Below are 23,630 nucleotides of genomic sequence, written 5' to 3' on the forward strand. Positions count from 1 at the left end.
TGCAAATGAGAAAGCTGAACAGTTACTGTGAGATTTGGGCAAATCTCAACGAGTTAATGCTACCCGAGCAAAAGGAAATATTTTTAATTATTTATTTTACTTCTTCCCTCAAATATTAAATAATGCAGGTTAAATATAGATAATTAATAAAATATCAAAAAATTGGATATTTTTAAATCACCCACAATTTTGTCTGTAACACCTATAGAAACACACTACACAAACCTACCTCCAAGCTCAGGGAGCATAACTGACTGAGCCCCCAGCCACTGAGCCTTGAAACTTGTCACAGCATTTCTACTGACACCACAGTTCCCCAGGCTGATCTCAGTCAATGCTGAGCGTGGCAAAGCTAAGAAAGTAGGCCTGTTCCTGGAGGATGTGCGACTCTTCTGACAGGTGACTTTGGATCAAGGACTCTCCAAAGATCCTGATGAACTTCCCGTTGAATTGCACTGTAGTCTAAATGGTTCACCCCAACTCCCTTTCTTCCTTTACTCTCTCCTTCACTTGTCAGACATGCATGATAGCCTTTCCTGGCTCCCTCCCCATTTTCTCTCATGGCCATTTTCCTGAATAAATGTCTTGCACGTTCAATATCATCTTGGTATCTATTTCTCAGAGGATCCAAACTTACATACCACCTGATGGCAATAATGATGAAGATGATGAGAAGGATGATGATGATGGTAATAACGGTGGTGGTAATAGTGGTGATAAAAATTATAATGATTTGTTGAAGTCCTGTTTTTAAGCCAAGCCCTGTGTTAAGAGATTGCCTAAATTATTTTATGCTGCACTGCCAATTAACTGCAATAAACTTCCAATAGGTGTTATTCACCTGAGAAAAGCCCTAAACAAGAACAAGACCACATTACTTTTGAATATAAGCAGTCAAATTTGAAATTTGGGTTTTCTTGTTTGAAATTTTGGTTTTCAATAGAGTGTAGAATCACTGGTACTAAAAACCACCACTTTATATTACCTCTCTGTATTAGTATTTTGCAGTATAATCATCCGGTCGTTTTTCTCAACAGTTATCCTATAATTATAGTTAACTCAAAATGACAGAAGTAATAAGTAAAGCCTATTTTGCAAGAAATTGAACTGTGATCTTATTTTGGGTTTTGTCAATGTTTTTTTCCTTAGATTGGGGGCAAATCTTTGCTTCTTGGTTACATGGATATTACATATATGATGGTGGGAGTTGAGCTTCTAGTGTACCCATCACCCAAATATTGAAGATTGTACCCAGTAGGTGATTTTTTAACCCTTATCCCACCCCACCTCCCAGAAATTGAATTTTTACTTGAAGCTTTTGGTTCTTCTAAAATTTGCAGTTATCAACTTCACTTTGATTATATAGACCTAATGCAATCATTCAAATACTATTAGTAAACTTATTCTAATAAAGTATTTTCAGATTTGTATCACATATATCAAGAGCCACTATATCAACTCTGTATAGTTTGGAGGAATTTTTCCAGACCATTAAAACAGACAAAGGTCAAGCAAATAAGCCAAGGCCAAGCAACTTAGACAGTTGAGATCATTAAAACATCTAAAATAACAATGCCTAGCCTCCAGTTTTAGAATTTATTGACACTATTAAATAGACCACTTAATAATAAACCAATGGGCTTTTTCAAAATGAAACAATTGGTACAATGAAATGCACTTAAAAAGATTTACATCCCATAGCATATTTCTAAGAAGGAACATTGGCTTGGAACTTGTAGCAGCTTATTAAATTAGAATAGAACTCTCTGGTGGCAGCAATGCCATTTAGGATAATTTGAGGTTCCTTTGACTCAAAAATAAATTGACTTTCCTGAAGGTACCTCGGGAATTATTGGGTCGGTCTTTAGTCCTGGCAGATTTCTTCTGCTGTATCAACATGGCTCCCTGAATGCAGTTTTCTGAAATTTTCATGCTAAACACTGATAAAGGTAGCTACATATGTTTGCTGCTGTGTGTCTATTGGCAGCATAAAGAAGGGTTCCATCAGCAATGATCAAGAAGACCTAATTAGATTTGCTTGAAAACCTGGTCTTACTATGTCAAAACACATTTAAAAACCACCAGACTAGAAACATTCTAAAGTTATTTCTAGTCATTCGAAGGTTCTGTAAGAATGTCAGTTCTATATGGGTTTCCCATGAGACTTTTCAATCCTTCTACAGAACTTAATCCAGGCATTGCAACCTTGCTCATCTTTGCTTCTCTTCTTGTTTCCCTCTAACACCCTCTTTCAAGCATTATCTTTCATTATGACTTTCACCGTCAGCTGTGGTTGTCTACCAGAAAATCCAACCTGAAATGGAGACAGAAATTTTCAGTTGCCTCCCAGACAATTGTCTATAAATACCTTAAGGAATCTGAAATCCAAACTGAAGTAGTTAAATTTCTACCACACAACCTCCAAGTCTGCTCCTTCTCTAGTGTGTTTTACTTCTCTTCATGGCATCCTCAGTCAGCCAGTTACCTAAACCATAATCACAAAAGTCACCTAAGTCTTCCTCCTATTTCTTTTATGCCCTAAATTGCATTCATGAACATATCCTTTTGATTTTCCCTCAATGTTTCTTTACTCTTTTTTTCTCCATTCTGTTCCTGCCACCCAAATTCAGGTCTTCATCATCATCTGCCTCATCTATGGCAATAACCTGACAACTTTTCGCAAGCTCCATATCTCCTTCTTTCGGTTTATTCTCCACGCTGCCACCAAAACTCTTTCAAATATACAGACCTGACTGTATGATACCCTTTGACTAAGTATATTTTATGGTTGTCAGATAGCTAATGCACATGATACTAACACTAATTCCTTAGCCTAGTACTTTGTGTGCATCACAACATAAAGCTTCAGGTTCTGCCATTAACCCTGTCATCAGAAAACACAGCCTATGGTAGGCTTTATCAAAGCATGAGCAATCTACAAAGCAATCATATAGGCACTTACAAAAAATATAAATTCCTGGCCCTCATCTGTGAATACTATTACTGTAGTCTCATATGAGGCCCGCAAATCTACATTTTAACTAGAACTAGAACTCCAAGTGGTTCTAATACATCCTAAAGTATTAGAATTCTAACCCATGTACCTACTTAACTGTACGTGACTACATCACTCCAAAAATACAATAGAAATATTCATACTTGTATGTCTCATGTCAAAATACTTTTTCCGCTGATATGCCCTTTTTTGTGTCTTTTCCTGAAAACAAAACAAAATAAAACAGAAAACATGTCTTCATAAAACCCAACTTAGATACCCCAAGTAATCTCGCATACTTTATTCTTTTTTTTTTTTTTTTTTTTTTTTTGAGATAGAGTCTCTCTCTGTTGACCAGGCTGGAGGCTGGAGTGCAATGGCATGATCTTGGCTCGCCGCAACCTCCACCTCCCAGGTTCACTTGATTCTCCTGCCTCAGCCCCCCAAGTAGCTGGGATTACAGGGGCACACCACCATACCTGGCTAATTTTTTTCTGCATTTTTAATAGAGATGGGGTTTCACTATGTTAAAGAGACTGGTCTCGAACTCCTGACCTCGTGATCTGCCTGCCTCAGCCTCCCAAAGTGCTGGGATTATAGGCGTCAGTCACCTCCTCTGGCCTCACACACTTTATTCTTATTTCCCCATCCTGCTCACCTTTGCTACAAAACACCGTTTTGTCTGTTCTACTGTTGGGGCTGTCACATCCTGCTGTAGTCATGTACCTGCCTCTCTCCCCACCCAGAATGTTGAATTCAAGCGATCATTTTGTTCACCTTTATACTCCCAGGCTCTAGTACCCGCAGTAGATAAATTTCTAATTGGGATTAACTACTAGCTATATAAAAAATAAGATGTAATTTAATTATTCATTTTATGCTAGGGAAGCCAGGTCTCCAAATACAACATGAGACAGCACTTTAAATTCCAGAGAACTTAATCCAGACATTGCAATCTTGATCGTCTTTACAGATGCAGATCTTTGGGGTAGAACTTTTCTGAATCTTCTTACATAATTTTCTCCAAGCATGACAAAAGTCATTATCAGCAACGAGCCAACCACATCATAGCTTTAGTATGGTTGTATCTGGTCTTTATTTCAGTCAAGGAAAGAGTACTAGGATGACCCTAGGGGGATATTTGGCCTCAGCTGTATAATGTCTATGCTGAGAACCTCTCAGTTCTCCCTTCATCAAACCACTTGGGAACAAGAATTTATGTGTGCCTACATTTGCCAAGTTCTCAGCACTATAAGGAACCAAAAGATGCACTAGAGTCCCCATTACCTCCATCACTGTATCCTGCTCTTCACACAAACACAATAGGGAATGAGCAAAGCCCCTTTGTAATATTTCACCCTGTGAAAGAGCCTTACTCTCCCACACCGTTACAGAGTGGCTGACGTGCAGCCCTAACCTGGGTCTGCAATCTAGTCCTGGATAATAACTTAGAAGATAAATGAAGTAATGGACCATCAAGAGAAAATGTTGCTTTTCCAAAGATCCCCAAGTATGCATCTGCATGATGGACTACAATGACTCCAAGGAAGATTATTGTCTTTAGAGTAAATAATATGCTTTTTTCCTCAAGTCTCAAAGCCTGTATTTAAATGATTATTCATAGGTGTTGTGGGAGACGTTAAGGCTGAGCTTGGCAATTCCCAACGTAAAAATGGGTAATGTTTCAAAAACCTTGCTTATGAGTCACCTGCCCAGAAACTCACCATTGCGTCTTACATTATGTTTCAAATTCCCAGACCGACCCCCAAATCTATTTATCCTCATTACACACCTGAAGAGTATTTAGTGACACCTACCCCCATTTACAGCATTGTTCCATTGGGAAAATGTCCCCTCAGTTCCCAGTCAAGTGGCATGCAAACACAATTCTACCTGCGTTTGGAGGGGCATGGGCATGAAGAAATATGAAATAATGAGAGCTGAATTTGATCATACATTCCCAGCAATCAGAATTCTGTTCATCTTATGCATACATTTTTAAATGCCTGTCTCTAAATCATTGTTGTTCGCCAGGAGCAAAGAACTGCAGCCTTCACTATGAAGAGAGAGATTTTCAGAATTTGGAAGTGGCTCCTACCGTCTCTTTGTTACCTTGATGAAATACAAACATGATTATGAGAAGATTTGACATTGAATCCCAAACTTCCAACCTCTTGTCTGTATGTTCCATTTTTCCTTTAACTCCATTAAGTGCCTATTGTGATTAATATACATTTTAAATGGGTTTTAAATGGGTGCATCATAGGAAATATTTTCCTATTTTGAAGTAATTTAAAGCCAAATAAATTTACAGTTTTGAAATATAAAATAAGCTCTTTCAGACTTTTTTTTAAAAAAACAACTTTTTTCTATTATTAAAATGTAAAGGATTTTTAAAATCTCATTTATTTTGTGAATTGGTTCTGCTTAACATTCTTCAGCCCAGTCCACTCTCAATTATCCACGCTAAGGAAGGGGGATCAGTGGCCTGGATAATCTAAAACAGCAGACGATTTTAAAAGCCCTTGTATTTGGCCTGGGCATACTTTACAATCAAATTCTGATTAGCCACGCTAATGAAAGGAAGAGCAGGCACCTTGAGAAAGATCCAAAGCCAATACAGATCTGTTCATCTGGTTTAGGGTGCCCCAAGGAAAAGGGCCACATAGTGGAGCAGAAGGTAAACAACAGGGCCCCAGCTACTGCTGACGGCACCACCCAGGACATGCAAAATACAAACACACCGCTCCAATAGTCATATCAGCACTTCTCATGATGTTAGTCCTCTTTAGATACATGCAGTTATGCTCAAATGCCCCCAGGTAAAAAGGCATATTATCCATGCTGTTCCAAATTGTTAATAGAATGTTTGTTCATATATACTAAAAACCTCTTTTAGGGGTTCCCTTTGCCCCATCAGTCACCGAGTCCTTTACTACCACTGCCGAGTTCACAGTAACACACTTTGGAGAGCAGCATAAAAGATGAAAGAGACAGTGTGCTGGAGTAGCTCAAGCTCCAGCCTGGAAGTGAGAAAGGCTGGATTTTTGTCACCTTTTGATCTCTGTTGATGCCAATAGTCATGTATATTCAAGCAAAGGGAACAGCATGTGCAAAGGTACAGAGGCACCAAGGTCATGGCACATTTAGCAAATAACATATGCTTCATTTTGGTCAAAAAGTAGGATACAAATAGAGAAGAAGCAAGAGTGAAACTGGAGTTGTAGTCAGAGAGAAAATTGCAGGGTTTTTTCTGCTATGCAAGAAGTTCAGAAATTATACTGTAGAAGGTCAGAAGACATTCCAAGTTTTTAAATAACTGTTGTGATTTATTGAACAGTTAAAATTTGCGCCCCTTTGTTCTATGCATTTGATACTTATGAACACATTTATATTTACAATGATCCCAAGATAAGCACTATCACCACTCTCATTTTACAAATGAGGAAACTGAGACCTGCAAAGCTTAGGTATCTTCCAAGATCATTTAATTGTTAAGTGGTAGAGTCAGGGTATAAATCTAGTCTGTTTGATTTCAGAGCTCATCCTCTCTCTCAGAAAATGGAATAATGTGGTCAGAATTGTAAAAGACCATGCTAGAAGTAATACATAGGAGAAATTGGAGGAGAGTGGAGAGGAGAGAAGCAGACTTTAAGAAGTTAAGAAATGCTAAGTTCCAGAAGTAAAGGAAAGGTAGTCGTAATGAAGAAGATGGGTATAATCAAGAGGTTTAGAGGAGATAGAATAAAAAGTAATTGGTAAAATAAAGGAATGAGTAAGAGGAACAGTCTAGCATATTCCTGGTTGGGCACTTGTGTGATGGTCTAATAATTTTTAAAGAATCATTTAACCTTGTGCACCAGTGAACTTAGCTAGGAAGCAAGCAATCCCTACCAGATGGGCAAGCCGAGGAAGGAACAGCACAACTAACACCTTTTTTCCTCCAGTACAAGGCTGGCACGTATTTGTTAAAGTAAACAAACGTCCTCTCTTAACTGACTAATTTCGTAGTAACAAAAAAATTCATGTATGACTGTGTGGTCCAATAGATAGAACCCATACACCAAACAAATAATTAAGATACAGTTATTTTTATCTGGTTTCTCAAGGTTAAATATATTGACTCACATTTAGCTTTCTGTGTAACATCCTTGTGCGCTGTAGAAAGGTAGATAAGGGAGAGAGGGAACAGGAAGAGGAGAAAGGAGGCAGAGAAATGTTATAGCTTATCAAGATATTTCTAAGTGTGTTAAGAAAACCACAACCATTTACAGAATGCTCTTATCAGAGAAATAAGTGTATATGTACATGTAAGTCTGTGAATACATAGGAAAATACTGAAAATACATATTCTAAAATTTTAAATATCTATTGGCCGATTATTTTATTTTTGGCTTGTTTATATCTTTTAAATGTTCTAAAATTATCTTGTATTCCTTTCATAATACAAAAAACATTTCTAAACATATGTGATTAACATCCACTCTACTCAGAACCTTGCTGATACAAAAGAATATACAGCCAGACGCAGTGGCTCACGCCTGTAATCCCAGCACTTTAGGAGGCCAATGCAGGTGGATCACTTGGGGTCAGGAGTTCAAGACCAGCCTGGCCAACATGGTGAAACTTCATCTCTACTAAAAATACAAAAATTAGCCAGACCTCGTGGCGGGTGCCTTAATCCCAGCTACGCAGGAGACTGAGGCAGGAGAATCGCTTTAACCCGGGAGGCAGAGGTTGTGGTGAGCCCAGATTGTGCCACTTCACTCCGGCCTCGGCGACAGAGTGAGACTCCATCTCAAAATAAATAAATAAACTTTTCAAAACAAGAAGAATCTACAAATAGGCAGACCGACTCTTATAAACAACTTACATATACACATAGAGAGGGCAGCAGATACCTTTCAGCACTGCCCATGAAGCCAGCTGAGGTCCTGGAAAACTTGGTAGATGCAGAATGTGTGTTCGGAAATTGAGGGAGGTAATAAATTATGAAAAATGCAAATGGATTGGATCAGCGGACCTCAAAAGCACATGCCGAGACATGTGTTCTTTCTCGGTCATAGTCACCTCCCCCTACTATGACTTTTCTCACAGTATCTGAATATTTTGCTTTCTCTTGGTATACTGTCTGAAATTCCATCAATTCCACATTAGCTCATTTTCTTAGTCCATTCTGGCTGGTGTAACAGAATGCTGTAGGCTGACTGGCTTATAAAGAACAGAAAGGTTACAACTCCAACTTATGAGTGAGAACATGCGGTGTTTGGTTTTCTGCTCCTGTGTTAGTTTGCTGAGGATGATGGTTTCCAGTTTCATCCAGGTCCCTGAAAAGGACATGAACTCATCCTTGTTGTGGCTGCATAGTATTCCATGGTGTGTATGTGCCACATTTTCTTTATCCAGTCTATCATTGGTGGGCATTTGGGTTGGTTCCAAGACTTTGCTTTTGTAAATAGTGCTGCAAGAAACATACATGTGCATGTGTCTTTACAGTAGAAGGATTTATAATCCTTTGGGTACATACCCAGTAATGGGATTGCTGGGTTAAATGGTATTTCTGGTTCTAGATCCTTTCAGGAATCACCATGCTGTCTTCAGAAAGGGGAATATCACACACCAGGGTCTGTCGGGGGGTGTGAGGGAAGGGGAGGGAGAGCATTAGGACAAATACCTAATGCATGCAGGGCTTAAAACCTAGATGACAGGTTGATAGTTGCAGCAAACCACCATGGCACATGTATACCTATGTCACAAACCTGCACGTTCTGCACATGTATCCCAGAACTTAAAGCAAAATTTTTTAAAAAAGAAAAGAAATTTATTCCTCACAGTTCTAGAGGCTGGAAGTCTAAGATCGAGGTGCCACTACAGTCAAGTTCTGGTGAAGCTGCCTTCCTGGCTGATAGATGGCTGACTTCTTTCTGCATTCCCACATGGCTGGGATCTCTTTTATTTAATATGAGACAGAATTCCCATTCGTGAGGGCTCTGACTTCCTGACTGTATTAGTCTGCTTTCATGTTGCTGATAAAGACATATCCGAGACTGGGTAATTTATAAAGAAAAAGAAGTTTAATGGACTCACAGTTTTACATGGCTGGGGAGGCCTAACAACCATGACAAAAGGTGAAAGGCATGTCTTACATGGTGGCAAGAGAGAATGAGAACCAAGCGAAAAGGGAAACTCCTTATCAAACCACCAATCTTGTGAGACTTATTCATTACCACAAGAACAGTATGGGGGAAACTCCCCCATGATTCAGTTATCTCCTATCAGGTCCCTCACACAACATGTGGGAATTATGGGATCTCCAATTCAAGATAAGATTTGGGTGGGGACACAACCAAACCATATCACTGATTAATCACCCCCCAAAGGCCCCACCTCCAAATACCATCACATATGGGGATTATGGTTTCAACTTATGAATTTGAGGGGAACACACACATTTAGCCTATAGCACTCATCTTCTTTATTAAAAAACACAGGACTAGAAAATTTCTAGAAGTTGGATATATTAGTGATGACAAGGAGGATGATAATGGTAAAAGGGGGGAAATTCATTAACTTTGAATAGCACCTCATGATTTATGATGCATTTTCTTTTTTTTTTTTTTTTCCTGAGACGAAGTCTCACTCTGTCACCCAGGCTGGAGTGCAGTGGCGTGATCTCGGCTCACTGCAAGCTGTGCCTCGTGGATTCACGCCATTCTCCTGCCTCAGCCTCCCAAGTAGCTGGGACTACAGGTGGCTGCCACCACACCCAGCTAACTTTTTGTATTTTTAGTAGAGACGGAGTTTCACCATGTTAGCCGGGATGGTCTCCATCTCCTGACCTCGTGATCCACCCGCCTCGGCCTCCCAAAGTGCTAGGATTACAGGCGTGAACCACTGCACCCAGCGGTGGCACTTCCAAATATTAATGCATGTTAATAAAGACTTCCACATAAGTTAATATTATATTAAAGTCTCCACTTGTGTTAATAAAGATTTCCAGTTCAAGGTGGGGAATACAGTGAACATATGTAATTCCTTTTCTTCTCATAACCCCATTGAAATAACAGTAAATAAGAGAAGGAATCCACAACTGAGTTGAAAATAAACAACCAAAAAAGTCCCAACAGAACAAACATTTACTAAAGTACTTTTCTGGGCCAACCAATTCGGAGAGAAGACCAGGCCTCAGAGCAATCATTATGGTAATTAAAGGATTATCTATCTTACAGCTGGCTTGATGGGTTTTTCTTCTCCATAAACAGGGTCATTTGTTCTGCCTTTACCCCATGTTGAAGTCCTAAGAAATGCTTCATAAAAGTGAAAGGTGTGACTGGGGAGAACTCCCATCATGGGTACTGAGGCCATAGAAAAAAAGTAGAACAAACTCTAGAGCTAAAATATGAACTTGAAAGGTTGTGCAGAAAGGAAAGACGAAAGTTAAAATCAAGCACACTCTTCCTGAAAGTCCTTGCTACATGGCAGCTATCAAGGTCTAAATTTTGGCTGTCTCCACTCAGGCCCATAATCTTTTGTGAGACGACTGACTGTCAATCGATCCCACTGACTTATACAGAACTTTGTTTCTTAAAGAGCCATCCCTGACTCAGTTCATAGAACTATCTAACTTCAAAGGAAGCCTAAATCAGTTACTGATATTAATCAACATAATCATTCATTCATAAACATCATAAGGCATTTGACAAAAAACAAGTAACCCAAAAGATAAGGACCAAAATTCTTTATTTGATACACACAAAAAAGAAAGAGAAATTAATTTTTAAAGTTTTTATTGTAAATTGGTCATTTATAATTGTGTATATTTACGCAGTACAAAGTGGTGTTATTATTTATGAATACCAATTTTAAAAATTAAATCAAGCTAGCTAACATATTCATCACCGCAAATACTTAACATTTTTATGGTGGGATCATTTGAAATCTACTTTCTTTACAATCTTGAAATGTACTATATTATTAACTATATTCACTACCCCATGCAATAGATCTCAAAAAAATTTTTTTTCTGCTCTCTGACTGAGGTGTTTTACCCTCTGATCATTATCCCCCAAGATTGTCCCCACCCGCTAGCTATGTAACCACTATTCTGTTCTGTGCTTCTATGAGTTTGATTGTTTTAGATTCTACATGTAAGTGGGCACATGCAGTATTTGTCTTTCTGTGCCTGTGTTATTTCACTTAGCATAATGTCCTCCAGGCTCATCCACATTGTCTCAAAGGACAGAATTTCCTTTATTTTAAGGCTGAAGAGTTTTTCATTGTGTATATATTCCACATATTCTTTATCCATTCATCTGTTTATAGACACTTAGATGGATTCCAATATAGATATTGTGTTGCTGAAATGAATATGGAAATACAGACATCTCTTTTACAAACTGATTTCAAATCTTTGGGGTAAATACCCAGATGTGAGATTGCTGGATCAGGAACTTAATTTTTTAAATGAGCATTATTAAAGAGATTTGAGAGGTGACAACATACAGAAAATAAAACATGACTTCCTGAAACAGAAGCAATTAAATAATTCATTCCTAAAATTAGATATATGGTTGCCAAAAATGAATATTCAATAGGGGAGTTGAAAAATAGAATGAATTCAGCTAAAGTCCAAACACAGTTAAAGTATTGTCATTTGGAAGAAAAAGTTGAAGAAATAAACCTAGATCCAAAGAAGCACAAAATGTAAGAAAAAGGTCTCCAACATTCATCCAATGAAATTTTTTAAAAAGAGAGAGAGAGATCAGCATTAGTAATTTGCAAGTGAGAAATTGGAGACTTAGAGAAGTTAAATAATTAAACTCTCTAGCAGTCTATAAACGGAGTCCAATATATTTTAGATGTGTCCCCCCTCCTAAGCCTAAGGCTGAAATTCAATCAATACATCTAAATGTGGCCTCAGTAGTTGTGTATGGCTGACGTCCACTCTGACCAGTCAATCCAAACGTCAGTCTAGTCTATGCCTACTGTTTACAGTTGGCATCTGATTGGTGAGCATGGGAGTATATTTGTTGATTAATATTTGAATATCATCCCTCTCTAAGCCTATATACTCTTCCAATGATGCCTACATAATTAATTTCATAGTACAATGAAAAAGGAGGGCAATATTTGATATTTTTGTGAATTTCAAATTTGAAACTGAGGGAAAGAAATAAGAATGGTTTCTGTCATGTCAACTTTTAAGCTATGATAAATTTTGTGAGTAAATGCCCACATCTCTGCTCCCTATTTCCTTATATACCAAGAAATAAATGACCATGCTTTAAGTCTCCTTCCCTTCCCTCTTTCTTAGGTGGTCCAGACAAGCAGCATATCTGTCTGGATATTCCTCTTCTAGAAGAGTACCAAGGGCAGCCAAGAGATCAAGTCTCAGACTGAGATGCTTAATCCATGGGATTTAGGAGAAAATAGAGACGAAGACACACAGTTAAAAATCTGTTGAGTGAAGAAAACAATCAGGAAGTAGTCTTAGAGAAATATGGGGCTTGTGCTGACATTTACAACGAGTAGATGAAGTGTGTCTCCAGCTCAGGTTTGTATGAATCAGTTGAGGTTTTTTTTTTTTTTAAGGATCAAAGAAAAAACAGCCTATATAGAAACACCATAAACTCAAAACCAAAAATTACAGCTGTCATGTTCTTTTTCCAATTTTTAAGTGCACACACACACACACACACACACACACACACACACACACAAATGTCTTAACTACAAGAATCCACCTTTAATGTATCACGGCAAACAGAGATGGCCAAAGTCTGAGGCAACCCCTAATTTCTAACGACATAAAACCAAAGTCAAACTTAAAATCAACTGTTGTATTAGATTAACATCAAGGATTCACAATGGCATTCATAAAACTGAGGCCTTTGACTCCTTAAAAACCACAAACTCAGATCCCACTAGGAAGCATTAACACAGTAGTTGAGAATATGCTTAGGATTTGTGGGATTTTGCAAAGCATGTTCACTTCTTAAGAGCCTTCCCTGAAATCACCAGGAGTTAGAAACTCGTAAGAACTGTAGAATTGGGTCCTCAGTGTCATTTGCATAGCTCCTCCGTGGCCTACTATTGAAGTAAACAAAATGCCACGGAGCTACCTGATGTTTTTGCGCCTCACATTCCCTCCAGCCAAACACAGAGGATGGAGTCAGCTTCATGAGGAGTTAAAAATCACGGGAATTTTTCTCTACTTAAAAATATTGCGGGAGACTCACTTCTGTACGTACGATGATTTTTTGCACTTTTTTCCCTGCCTCTTAGTCTAACAAATACATTTTATAGGTTTTACACGGTTCTTTACAACTCACCTAAAACACATAATTTTCCTCCTGCTTATACCATTTATTTATTATTTATTTATTGGATTTATATTGTGCTTTCCTCCAAAAGGCTCAAGGCACCATGCAGTCAACTCTAATATAATAAACATTAAACTCTTCCTTAGGACCATAAACAGTGAAATAGCCAGAGGAGAGGAAGAAAGGATCTGAACAAGGGCAGGACAAAGGAAAGGCGTGATTCCAGCAACATATGCAACCAAGTAGCCAATATGTTAGGAGACCTGGTGATAAGGCCCAGTCCCTGCCCCTCTCAGTGGGCCCCACCTGCAAAGACCCTGACAGTATTTTCTATATGGAGACAAAATATCTCCATTCTTGCAGTGAGAGTGAGGGAGGGTATGCTAGTTATTCTTCAGGGATTTCAAGAGACTATCTGAAAACAAATATACGAATACAGATAACTGTATTTTGAATACAGTGGAAAGAGAGACAGTAGAAAGAGATACACGGTAATGTTTTATAACAAGTATTCAAAGTGTTAGATTTTTTTTTACAAATACAATTCAGGCTCAGTCCTCAGTTCTGCTGAGTGTCTCCTGACTTCCAAAGGATCTGCACACCTTCAGAGGCCAGGGCAGCACAAAACTGCAAAGATTATCAGAATCAAAAAGAGACAGGCTGTTCTTGGCTTTTCAATCCAAGCCTTGCTGATTTGATAAAGCCACCAGTGAACTTCCTGCACTGTAATTCAGTCGATGGTGGGAGACATGGTTAAACAGTAACTCTCCTGGCAACTGATGGTGAACTAGTCAAGCATGAGCAAGGAAGGAACATATTCTAACTAGCAGTCAAAACAAGAAATGACCATTCCCACTAAATGGAGTCAACAGTGTAACTCTCCTTCTCTCAGAGTGCAAGAGAATACAGCCAGGAGAAAGAAAAATAGTAATAGTACTGGCATTAATATTAGTATTTGGTGAGCACTACATGCTGGCACTCCTATACCACAGTTACATATGCTCACCTCTTTAGTCCCTAGAACAAATCTACAGAGTGAGTATGACTATGTTTCAAATTTCACAAATAAGGAAACAGAGGCTTAAACACATTATTTGCCCAAAGTCACTCTGCTGGTAAGTGCTTGAGCTAAAATTCAGACACAGCATGAAAGGATCAGGAAGAGATCCTAGGGTGGAAAACAAGCAAACATGCAAAAGTTATTCTGTGAGTTGACAAAGAGAGCAGACTGATGGCTCTTGGCAGAGCGTGCTGGATCAAGTACCCTACCTTGTAAACTATAGGTAGAAAGTTAATAGCAGGTTAGAGGCCACACATAAAGACCTCAAAATATGGCAGAAGCAAGCCCAAGTCAAAAGAACATAGGATAAACTGGCTCCAAGTAGACAGAAGAGATGCAACAGTATCATGATCTCTTCACATGAGATCATGTGAAGACAGGAGCTCCGAATGGGCCCCTTTAAAGTTACTTCCAGGTCCTGAGCGGGCAGGAACTGAAAGTTGGTTGTTGAAACCCACTCTATTGTCTTGTATAACTAATTGCATGTTTATGTCAAGTTAACTGTAGAGTGTCACGGTGAATCATTCTTTGTAATTCTTTTGTGATCCTCCCAGATACAAATAACATGCATCGAGCAATTACTAAATGCCAAGCACTTAACACACATTACCTTATTTAAACCTCGTAGCTGTGCTACACAGCAGACACCATAATAATCTCCGTCTGACAGGTAAGGAGGCACAGAGAAGATAAGTCATTCGGCCAAAGTCACAAATCTAGTAAACAGAGAGATCGAATCCAAGTCTAAAGAGTCTTCCCCCAAAACTCATCTTAATAATCACCAATGCTTTGTTGCTTGTAGCATCTGATTCTGTTTACACCATGCTGGTGCTCTATCATGCTTTCTCTGTTTTTCTGACCTCTCTTTTGAGAAGGAAACTAACCAAGGTCATTGTTTTTGTTTTTATTCCTAGAGAGTCAGCCTATTCAGTCACCCTCTACGACAAAGTGGAAATTATCTGGAAGAAGATGAAAGATCCCATGTAGAGGGAAAGGTGGCATGGAATCTCAGCCAGCCAGGACATTGTCAGACGTTCTTTTAAAAGAGCCTGGTATCACAGATCATATATGTGCAATAATATACATAATCCCCCAGTGGGAGATGTCTTCTACATGGCAGTTATCACAACTGTGTAGTAGAGATTCCTCCTTCCCATTCTAGAGGATGAGGAAATAGCAACTGAAGCTGGGAATCCCAAGCAGCATGGGTTGTACCAGGATCAACTTGTTCTGTTTCTTTGTCTAGAAAGATCTCCCCATATTCAAATGGCACTCTCCTCCTCATATCTTAAGTTTAGACGGGATGATGCTAGTTCACAAAGATCCTCCTTGATGACCCATCCTGAGGAACTGGTTTTCACATGACCCTTTCCCACAACATCCTATTATCACCATAGCACTGACCATAGCAGTCATTATTTCATTGATAGATTGACTTGTTTTTCTTGGTGTGTAAGTTTTCTAGGGGTGCTGTAACAAAGTGTCACAAAATGAAAGGCTTAAACAACAAAAATGTATTATCTCACGGTTCTAGAGGCTGGAGTTCCAAAATCAAGGTGTCAGCAGGCTCATGCCCCGCCGAGACTCTAGGTAAAATCCCTCTTGCCTCTAAGTTCGGTGGTGACTATTGCTCCTTAGCTTACTGTAACATTCCAATCTCTCACACACATAGTGTTCTCCTTGTCTCTTTGTTCAAATTTTCTTCTTTCAAATTTCCAAATTTCTCAGTGTCCAAATTTCCTTCTTCTTAGGACACCAGTCATACTGGATTGCATATCTGCCCTACTCCAATATGATCTCATCTTAACTTGGCTAATTACATCCTCCAGGGGCCAGTTCTGGCTTCTAGAACTGTAAGAGGATACATTTATGTTGTTTAAGCCCCAGAGTTTATGATATTTTATTACAGCAATCCTAGGAAGCTACTACAATAACTCACTTTGCTTTGTTTAATGTAGGGTTTCACATACTTATTTGACCAAATAAATATTTTCTCCATGGTAGCTATTAACAATCTCTAATTCCCTGCGGGGGGTGGGGGTGGGGAAGGCGGACATACGTGTTTTAGAAAAGTAAAGCTAATCTTCCTGTTTCACAGATGAGGAAACTGAGACTCAAGGAGGACAAATAATTCACACACTTGTGTGTGGTAGGATGAGGACTAGAACTGGGGCTCCACAGCCACTCTGGGTGCTCTTTGCCATTTGCTTCGATTCACTTCTCAGCTGCCCCAGGAAATAGGGCGGCATACAAGATTAGGCTTGGCTTGGCACTCACTAAGAATAGAACAGGGAACTTTTCCCAATTAATGAAGGGCTCTTCGAAAAAATCAACCCAATATTTTTCCAGCTAGTAGAAAAAATGATTCTCCTTTGTAGAGGAGTTGGGGCAAATGGGTTCTAGAAATCAGTTATAAAAGCAGCTGGTCTAATGTAAACTGATGTCTCAGCTGAGTTTGGACTGACTGAAAATCCAGCCACAGCTTAGTTTTCACATCTTCATCCCTCCACCCTTCCTTTTGCCTAAAGAAAGAGACAAGAGAATGTGAGCCCCCACCCCTGACGTGTTTGAAAAGGGAAGCAAATTCATTGATAACACTGTGGACTGTTCAATTCTTTGCTTCTTTTCTTTTTACCTCCTTACCCCCACCATCTTCCTCAGGTACACAGAACACACCAGGAATAAAGCATTCCCACCCCAGTGAAGGCGAGAGTGTCCCCTACCTTCTACTTGATAAGCCGCAGTGGCTGCCGCCCATCCAAATCCCACAGGGAAGGCCATGGTTTAAGAAACTGTCTACTGGGATCCTCAGCTGCCAGAAGCAGAGCACCCTTTGGCCAGAGGAGCCAGGCAATTGTGCAAACAGAAAATGAGCTCTCACCCCAGATTGGAGCCTCAGAATGCAAATATTTATGCAAACAAGAAGGAAGCAGGGGCAAAGGACACTTGACTGCCACAGCCTTGATAAGAATCCAAGACACTTTGTACAAGGCCATCAATTATACTTTCCTCCCCCTGCACTCCCTGATTCTTAACAGAGTTGATAACCCTGGGTGCTAAGTCCCTGATGTGGCAGGGCACCCATTTACCTGATGTTTTGCCTTTTAAAGTAACATTAACATTGTTTTAACAAGTCATATAATCCTACTAGAATTTTCCCTTAGTTCATGGATCATCCCAATTCCTGATCTGTACTCTGTAGAGGTAACTACTTTTAACCATTTCTTCTGGTATTTAATCCCGTATTGTTTAAATGATAGGTGGTGCTTCTTATTTTTTTCAATTTTAGATAATTATTGACTTCTGGGTATAGGGCAGAGGATCTAGCTTTCTCTCTCACTCTTTCTCTCTCTCCCTCTCTGTTCATCCTCCCTCCCTCTTTCTCTTCCACCTTCTCCCATCTAGCCAACATGATAAAATAACCTTTTCATTTAGATGAATTCAATATTTATACTACTATGAGTCTGTATGGCTCAAAGCTGAGCCATGTAGTATACATACCATGCTTCCATGCAACTTTTAATTTTCTCTGGGGTTAATCCACTGCCTGATCTTTATGTTTATTTCATTTTCTTTATACCTATTACTAATTCATCCCCAAACACTCTGACAGAAGAATACATCTCTGAGTTGTTCAAACAACTCTGTCTTCCCGCTCCATTCTACACTGTTTATTTTTTAGGACACCATGGAGCTTTGACCCACAATCTCCTTCACATCGTTCAGACAGGCTCCTTCCCCTCTCCCCTGGTCTTTCTCTCTTTGTTTCTTTTCCCGCTTTAGAGAAGCACATCCTCAAATAGCTGTCTGATAAAGGGGGCATGGGACATAAATATTTCAAAACTCTGTAGTTGTTCTAGAATTATCTGTAGTCTAACATTGCTCTTAATATGCAGTTTTGTACAGGATTTTATGATGAAAATAATTTTCACTCAGAATTTTGAAGGCATTGGTTCCTGGTTTTCTAGCTTCCGGTGTGGCTACTGAGAAGTTTGATGACAAGTCAAGTCCTGTTCTTTTATATGTAAACTTTTTTGTTTCCCCAGCCCATCCTCGCTAACCCCCAAGTTTCTATTTCTGAAATTTCAGTCATGTTCATTGGTGTGGAACTTCCGTGCATTGTGCCAGGCACCCAGTGGGTATGGGTTTCTACAGAAATGTAGATGTTGACCATAGGGAAACCTGGATGAGAGGCCATGGGAACTCTCCATACTATCTTTGAAGCTTCTGTGTAAATCTAAAATTGATCCAAAATAAACAGTTTATTAAAAAAAAAAAATGACGGCCGGGCGCGGTGGCTCAAGCCTGTAATCCCAGCACTTTGGGAGGCCGAGACGGGCGGATCACGAGGTCGGGAAATCGAGACCATCCTGGCTAACATGGTGAAACCCCGTCTCTACTAAAAAATACAAAAAACTAGCCGGGCGAGGTGGCGGGCGCCTGTAGTCCCAGCTACTGGGGAGGCTGAGGCAGGAGAATGGCGTGAACCCGGGAGGCGGAGCTTGCAGTGAGCTGAGATCCGGCCACTGCACTCCAGCCTGGGCGGCAGAGCGAGACTCCGTCTCAAAAAAAAAAAAAAAAAAAAAAAAAAATGACTATGGATTGGGAGACCAAGGTAGGCAGATCACTTGAAGCCAGGAGTTCGAGACCAGCCTGGCCAACGTGGTTAAACCCTGTATCTACTAAAAATACAAAAATTAGCCGGGCGTGGTGGTGGGCACCTATAATCTGAGCTACTCGGGATGCTGAGGCAGGAGAATAGCTTGAATCCAGGAGGCGGAGGTTTCAGTGAGTCGAGATTGCACCGTTCATTCCAGCCTGGGCAACAGAATAAGACTCCATCTCAGAAAAAAAAAAATACCATGGAAAGAGGAGGTAGGTATAACCAAAGTGAGGAAGGTTACTTATTTGGTTTCCCTGCATTCCCACTAAATCATTCTACATTGTGTAATGACAGGAATATAAAGTTCGAAACAAGGTATAAGTAGGTTGAAATCCTACCTTCTCCAGTTATCCTAACTCTAAGAAGAAAGAAGAGATTACATACAGAAAGAAATGGGAAAAGACATCGAAGATATTTAAAGGTACATGTTTGGTGAAATAGCCTGAACAATGCATGGAAACTACTACATTTGGCTTATGTTGTCATTCAGTTCAGATGCAATTGTAAATTGAGGAAAAAAATAAATATTAAAATGTTTTCACGGTAGAACGCTAGATGGCAGTATTGCAATTTTTTTAGGTTTGCAAGTTGCAGTATTCAGTGCTATTAAAATTCAGTTGTTTCACTAATGGCTGTCTACACCAGTTGCCCCTGGCTAATTACTACTGCTCTTCTAAAGATACTTCTCCAGAAGAAACAATCTATCTTCTCAGTGCTTCACATACTCTGAAGTTATTAGTCCACAAGTGGCAGAATTAATTTCTCTCAACACTGATTGAGTTGTTGTTCTAATCCAACATTCTCAAGCTTTTTGGTGTCAGGATCTCTTTACACTCTTAAAAATAATTGTGGTTCCTAAAGAACTTTTTTCTTTCATGTGGGTTATATTTATTAACATTTACTGTATTAGAAATTAAAACCGAGATTTTTAAAAAACATTTGTTGTTGACTTCATTTTAAACAGCAGTGAAGAGCATGTTAACAGAAGTTACATATTTTATGAAAAATAACCATATAACCCCAAACAAAAAAAAATATTTAGTGAGAGGAGTGTCATTGTTTTACATTTTTACAAATCTCTTGCATGCCTGGTTTAATAGAAGACAGCTAATGCTCCTATCTGCTTCTTATTCAATTTGTTGTCTCTAGAAAACTTCACTGTACACTCATAGAAGAATAACAGAGAAGAGTGGAAAAGGCAGATCATATCTTAGCATCATTATAAAAAGAGTTTTGACCTGGTGGACACCCAAATGGGTCTTGAGGACCTCAAGGAGTCCACAGAACACATTTTCATAACCGTAGCCCTCCTTGAACTCACTTTCCACCCCTCTCCTAAGACCCTCCATTGCAACCCAGCACCCCTCTTTCTCATGTTTCTGAGAGCTCATTTCACTCATCTGCCCTGTACTAGGGCCCAAATGGCTCTAAGGCATGAATTTGCAGCCATCATCTCAGGTAAGAAAGAATTATTGTATTTTAGATTTTTCTGTATACAAAAAGTAGTCTGACTTCATGGTCCCATCCAGGAAGATTGGCTGGTAATTTAATTTGTCATTACTGTATTTGAGTTCCCTCCACTTCATTTTAGGGCCACACAAGAAAATTTGGGTCTTATAATGACCAAAATTCTTTGTAATGCCTGGTGTTTCTATTCCCCTACCTCCCAGTGTTGGTCTGTACCAGTTAATGCCAAGATGCCTACTCTCCAGGTCTACTATGGTCTCTTCAAGTCCACTGATTCTCGGGGCTCAAACCTTCTCCAGGGGTGAAGCTCTGAGGTTCTGTGTTCAACTGCGGCTCATTACAGTCACACAGTAGTTCCTCTGACTTCCTGCCACCTTCTGAAGGTACTGCCTCAGAACAGCACAACAAACCTTTTTATTCACGAGAGCTACCAACCTCTGTCCACTCCCCAAGCTAAAAGCAAACATAAGTTACTTGCATTATAGTTTTGTCTACAGGTGTGCTCTTTCTAGAAGTCCTGGGACTGCTAAGTATATTAATCCATCCTCACACTGCTCTAAAGAACTACCTGAGACTAGGTAATGTATGAAGGAAAGAGGTTAAATTGACTCACAGTTCCACAGGCTATACAGGAAACAGGGCTGGGAGGCCTCAGTCATGGCGGAAGGATGAAGGGGAAGTAAGTATGTCTTCATGTGACAGCAGGAGAGAGCAAGTGAAGAGGGACTACACACTTTTTTTTTTTTTTTTGAGATGGAGTCTCGCTCTGTTGCCCAGGCTGGAGTGCAGTGGCACAATCCCAGTTCACTGCAACCTCCGCCTCCCAGGTTCAAGTGATTCTCCCGCCTCAACCTCCTGAGTAGCTGGGATTACAGGCATGCACCACCACACCCAACTAACTTTTTTTTATTTTTAGTAGAGATGGGGTTTCACCATGTTGGTCAGGCTAGTCTGGAACTCTTGACCTTGTGATCCACCCACCTCAGCCTCTCAAAGTGCTGGGATTACAGGTGTGAGACTACACACTTTTAAACAACCAGATCTCATGAGAACTCACTCACTATCATGAGAACAGCAAGGCGGAAATCCACCCCCATGATTTAATCAACTTCCACCAGATCCCTCCTCCAACACTGAAGATCATAATTCAACATGAGATCTGGGTAGGAACACAGAGCCAAACCATATCACGAAGAGACTGTAAATTCAGTGACCTCTAGGTAAAAAGGAAAAAAAAAAATCTTGCAGAAAACTTTATTTGTTAACTGTAAAACAAGCTGTTCTTTAATAAGAATTCAGCCCTATTAGTCATGATCTTGACCCAATTTGAATTGCTGAGATTCAAAAACTCTGGCATTCAAAATGTTCCTGCATACCTGTGTAGGAGAAAAAGTAAGATTCTAAATGAACGTTTGTCTATCGGTAGCAAAGATGCCTGTGTGTTCTAGCCACCCTTGTTTCCCTTTCCATCTGGGCACACATTTTGACTACATTTTTCAGCAACCTTGCAAATCGTTGTGGTCACATCACTATGTGTCCTAGCCAGTGGAATGTAGGCAGAAGTAATGTGTACCACTGCCAGGCAGGGACACTGCAATCTGCTTACATAATCATTCATGTTTCAGCCATGTATCATCAGCCTTCTTTCATCCACTGGCTGGATAAACAGGCTCCACTGGAAGACTCCAAGGCCCTAGGAACTCTTAGATGGAAGGAGCCTGGTTCTCTGTATCACAGCATGGAGCAGAGCCCCATAACAGCCTGTGAACAACCCACTTTAAACTATGGTGTAAATAAGAAATAAACTTTTATTTTTCTAAACTACTGAGAGTGGAAAGTTGTTGATAAATACACTCTCTGAAAACAAACTGCTTCCTCAAGCTTTTTTTTTTTTTAACATAGTTAAATGACTTCAAAGTATTTTCTTCCAGAGGAGAGCCTCTTCAGTGATATCGTGTCATTGGAGAAGAAAGGAAGTGGAAGGGAACGTGAAAGAGGGGCAGGTGCAAAGGGCACATCTACTTGCAGTGATTTGTGCAATGGATTAGTCATCAAGGTTTCCTGCATCTACCAAGAAAGGTCTAGCCAAATTTTGACCTAAGAAGGCACATTTTACAAAATTGCTTCTCAAAAAGGCCCCCAACTCCTGCAAATAATCTGCTATTTTTAAGATTTCAATAATTCTAATTACAACTGTACATTTACTTCCTATAAGGTCTCCCAGGCTACCTAAAACATCAATTGTATTGCTTTAATATTGGCTGGAATTACATAAACTCATTGTGGTAATACCAGCTTCTCAGGCATGAAAATGCGAAAATGAATTAGTGATCATATTGCTCTCAGTTTCTTAGTAGACAGAATCTGTCAAAACACGAGGTGCAGAAAGCAATTCAGTAACAAAGGGAATCTTTGGTTGTGGAAATTCTAACAGCCATGTTGTGTGTGTGCACATGTGCAGGAGCCAGGGTAGGCACATTTATGAACATGAGCCACCCAGGATTTGGGCAACCTACCTCTTGGTAACAGAGTTTGATTTTCCATTGGGTATCTGCCTTTTACCCTATGCAGCCTAAATGTTTCTGGAAAATCTGACCCTGGGTCCCACGTAATAACCCATCAGCTCCAGGGATTCATTTAAGGCCATCTTCATATTTCATCTCACTGGTTACAGGGATTAAATTAGTGATGGGCTTGAAACTCAATTCCAACAATAAAAAATGAGAGAAGGTCTGTTAAGATTTCTGAGAAAAAAGCTTCCTCACTTTTCCAAAGAAGCTATCCAAAAAGACATACTCTTCCTGCTACACTTCAATATGGAGGTTTTTAGCAGCCATTTCACAAACATAAAGAGGATCAACCTTGGGATATAGGAGAAAGAGGGAATGAAATAACCTTTGCGAACTTATGGATTCCTTTTATGGTTTAGGTGTATTTGAGTTTGGTTTCTTGTTACTTGCAACCAAAAAATTCAAATACAATAAACATGCGAGTGTGCATATATGTGTAAAGATGTGTGTGACACATTTATATGTGCATGTGTTACGTTTATCCATGAATGTGGTATTAAGCAGATGTAGATGTCAAAGTAGATGTGTGCATACATGCATGTATGTGTGTATG

The 23,630-nt window shown here is 39.6% G+C and overlaps 1 protein-coding gene across 2 annotated transcripts in view; it reads right to left on the reverse strand.

Annotated features, from left to right (window-relative positions):
* LOC105487849 (cytosolic beta-glucosidase) overlaps positions 1–17,255 on the reverse strand; it is a 124,747-nt gene extending 107,492 nt beyond the window's left edge. Inside the window, exon 1 of one of the 2 annotated variants that reach the window (XM_011751478.2) lies at positions 17,101–17,255. In XM_011751478.2, coding sequence (XP_011749780.1) covers positions 17,101–17,158 — 58 coding nt within the window. In that variant the 5' untranslated portion in view covers positions 17,159–17,255. The remainder of the gene's footprint in view (positions 1–17,100) is intronic. The other variant, XM_011751477.2, reaches the window with a different exon arrangement.
* Between the last annotated feature and the right edge of the window lie 6,375 nt (positions 17,256–23,630).

The sequence above is a fragment of the Macaca nemestrina genome, chromosome 3 (genome assembly GCF_043159975.1).
Source record: "Macaca nemestrina isolate mMacNem1 chromosome 3, mMacNem.hap1, whole genome shotgun sequence".
Classification (NCBI taxonomy): domain Eukaryota; kingdom Metazoa; phylum Chordata; class Mammalia; order Primates; family Cercopithecidae; genus Macaca; species Macaca nemestrina.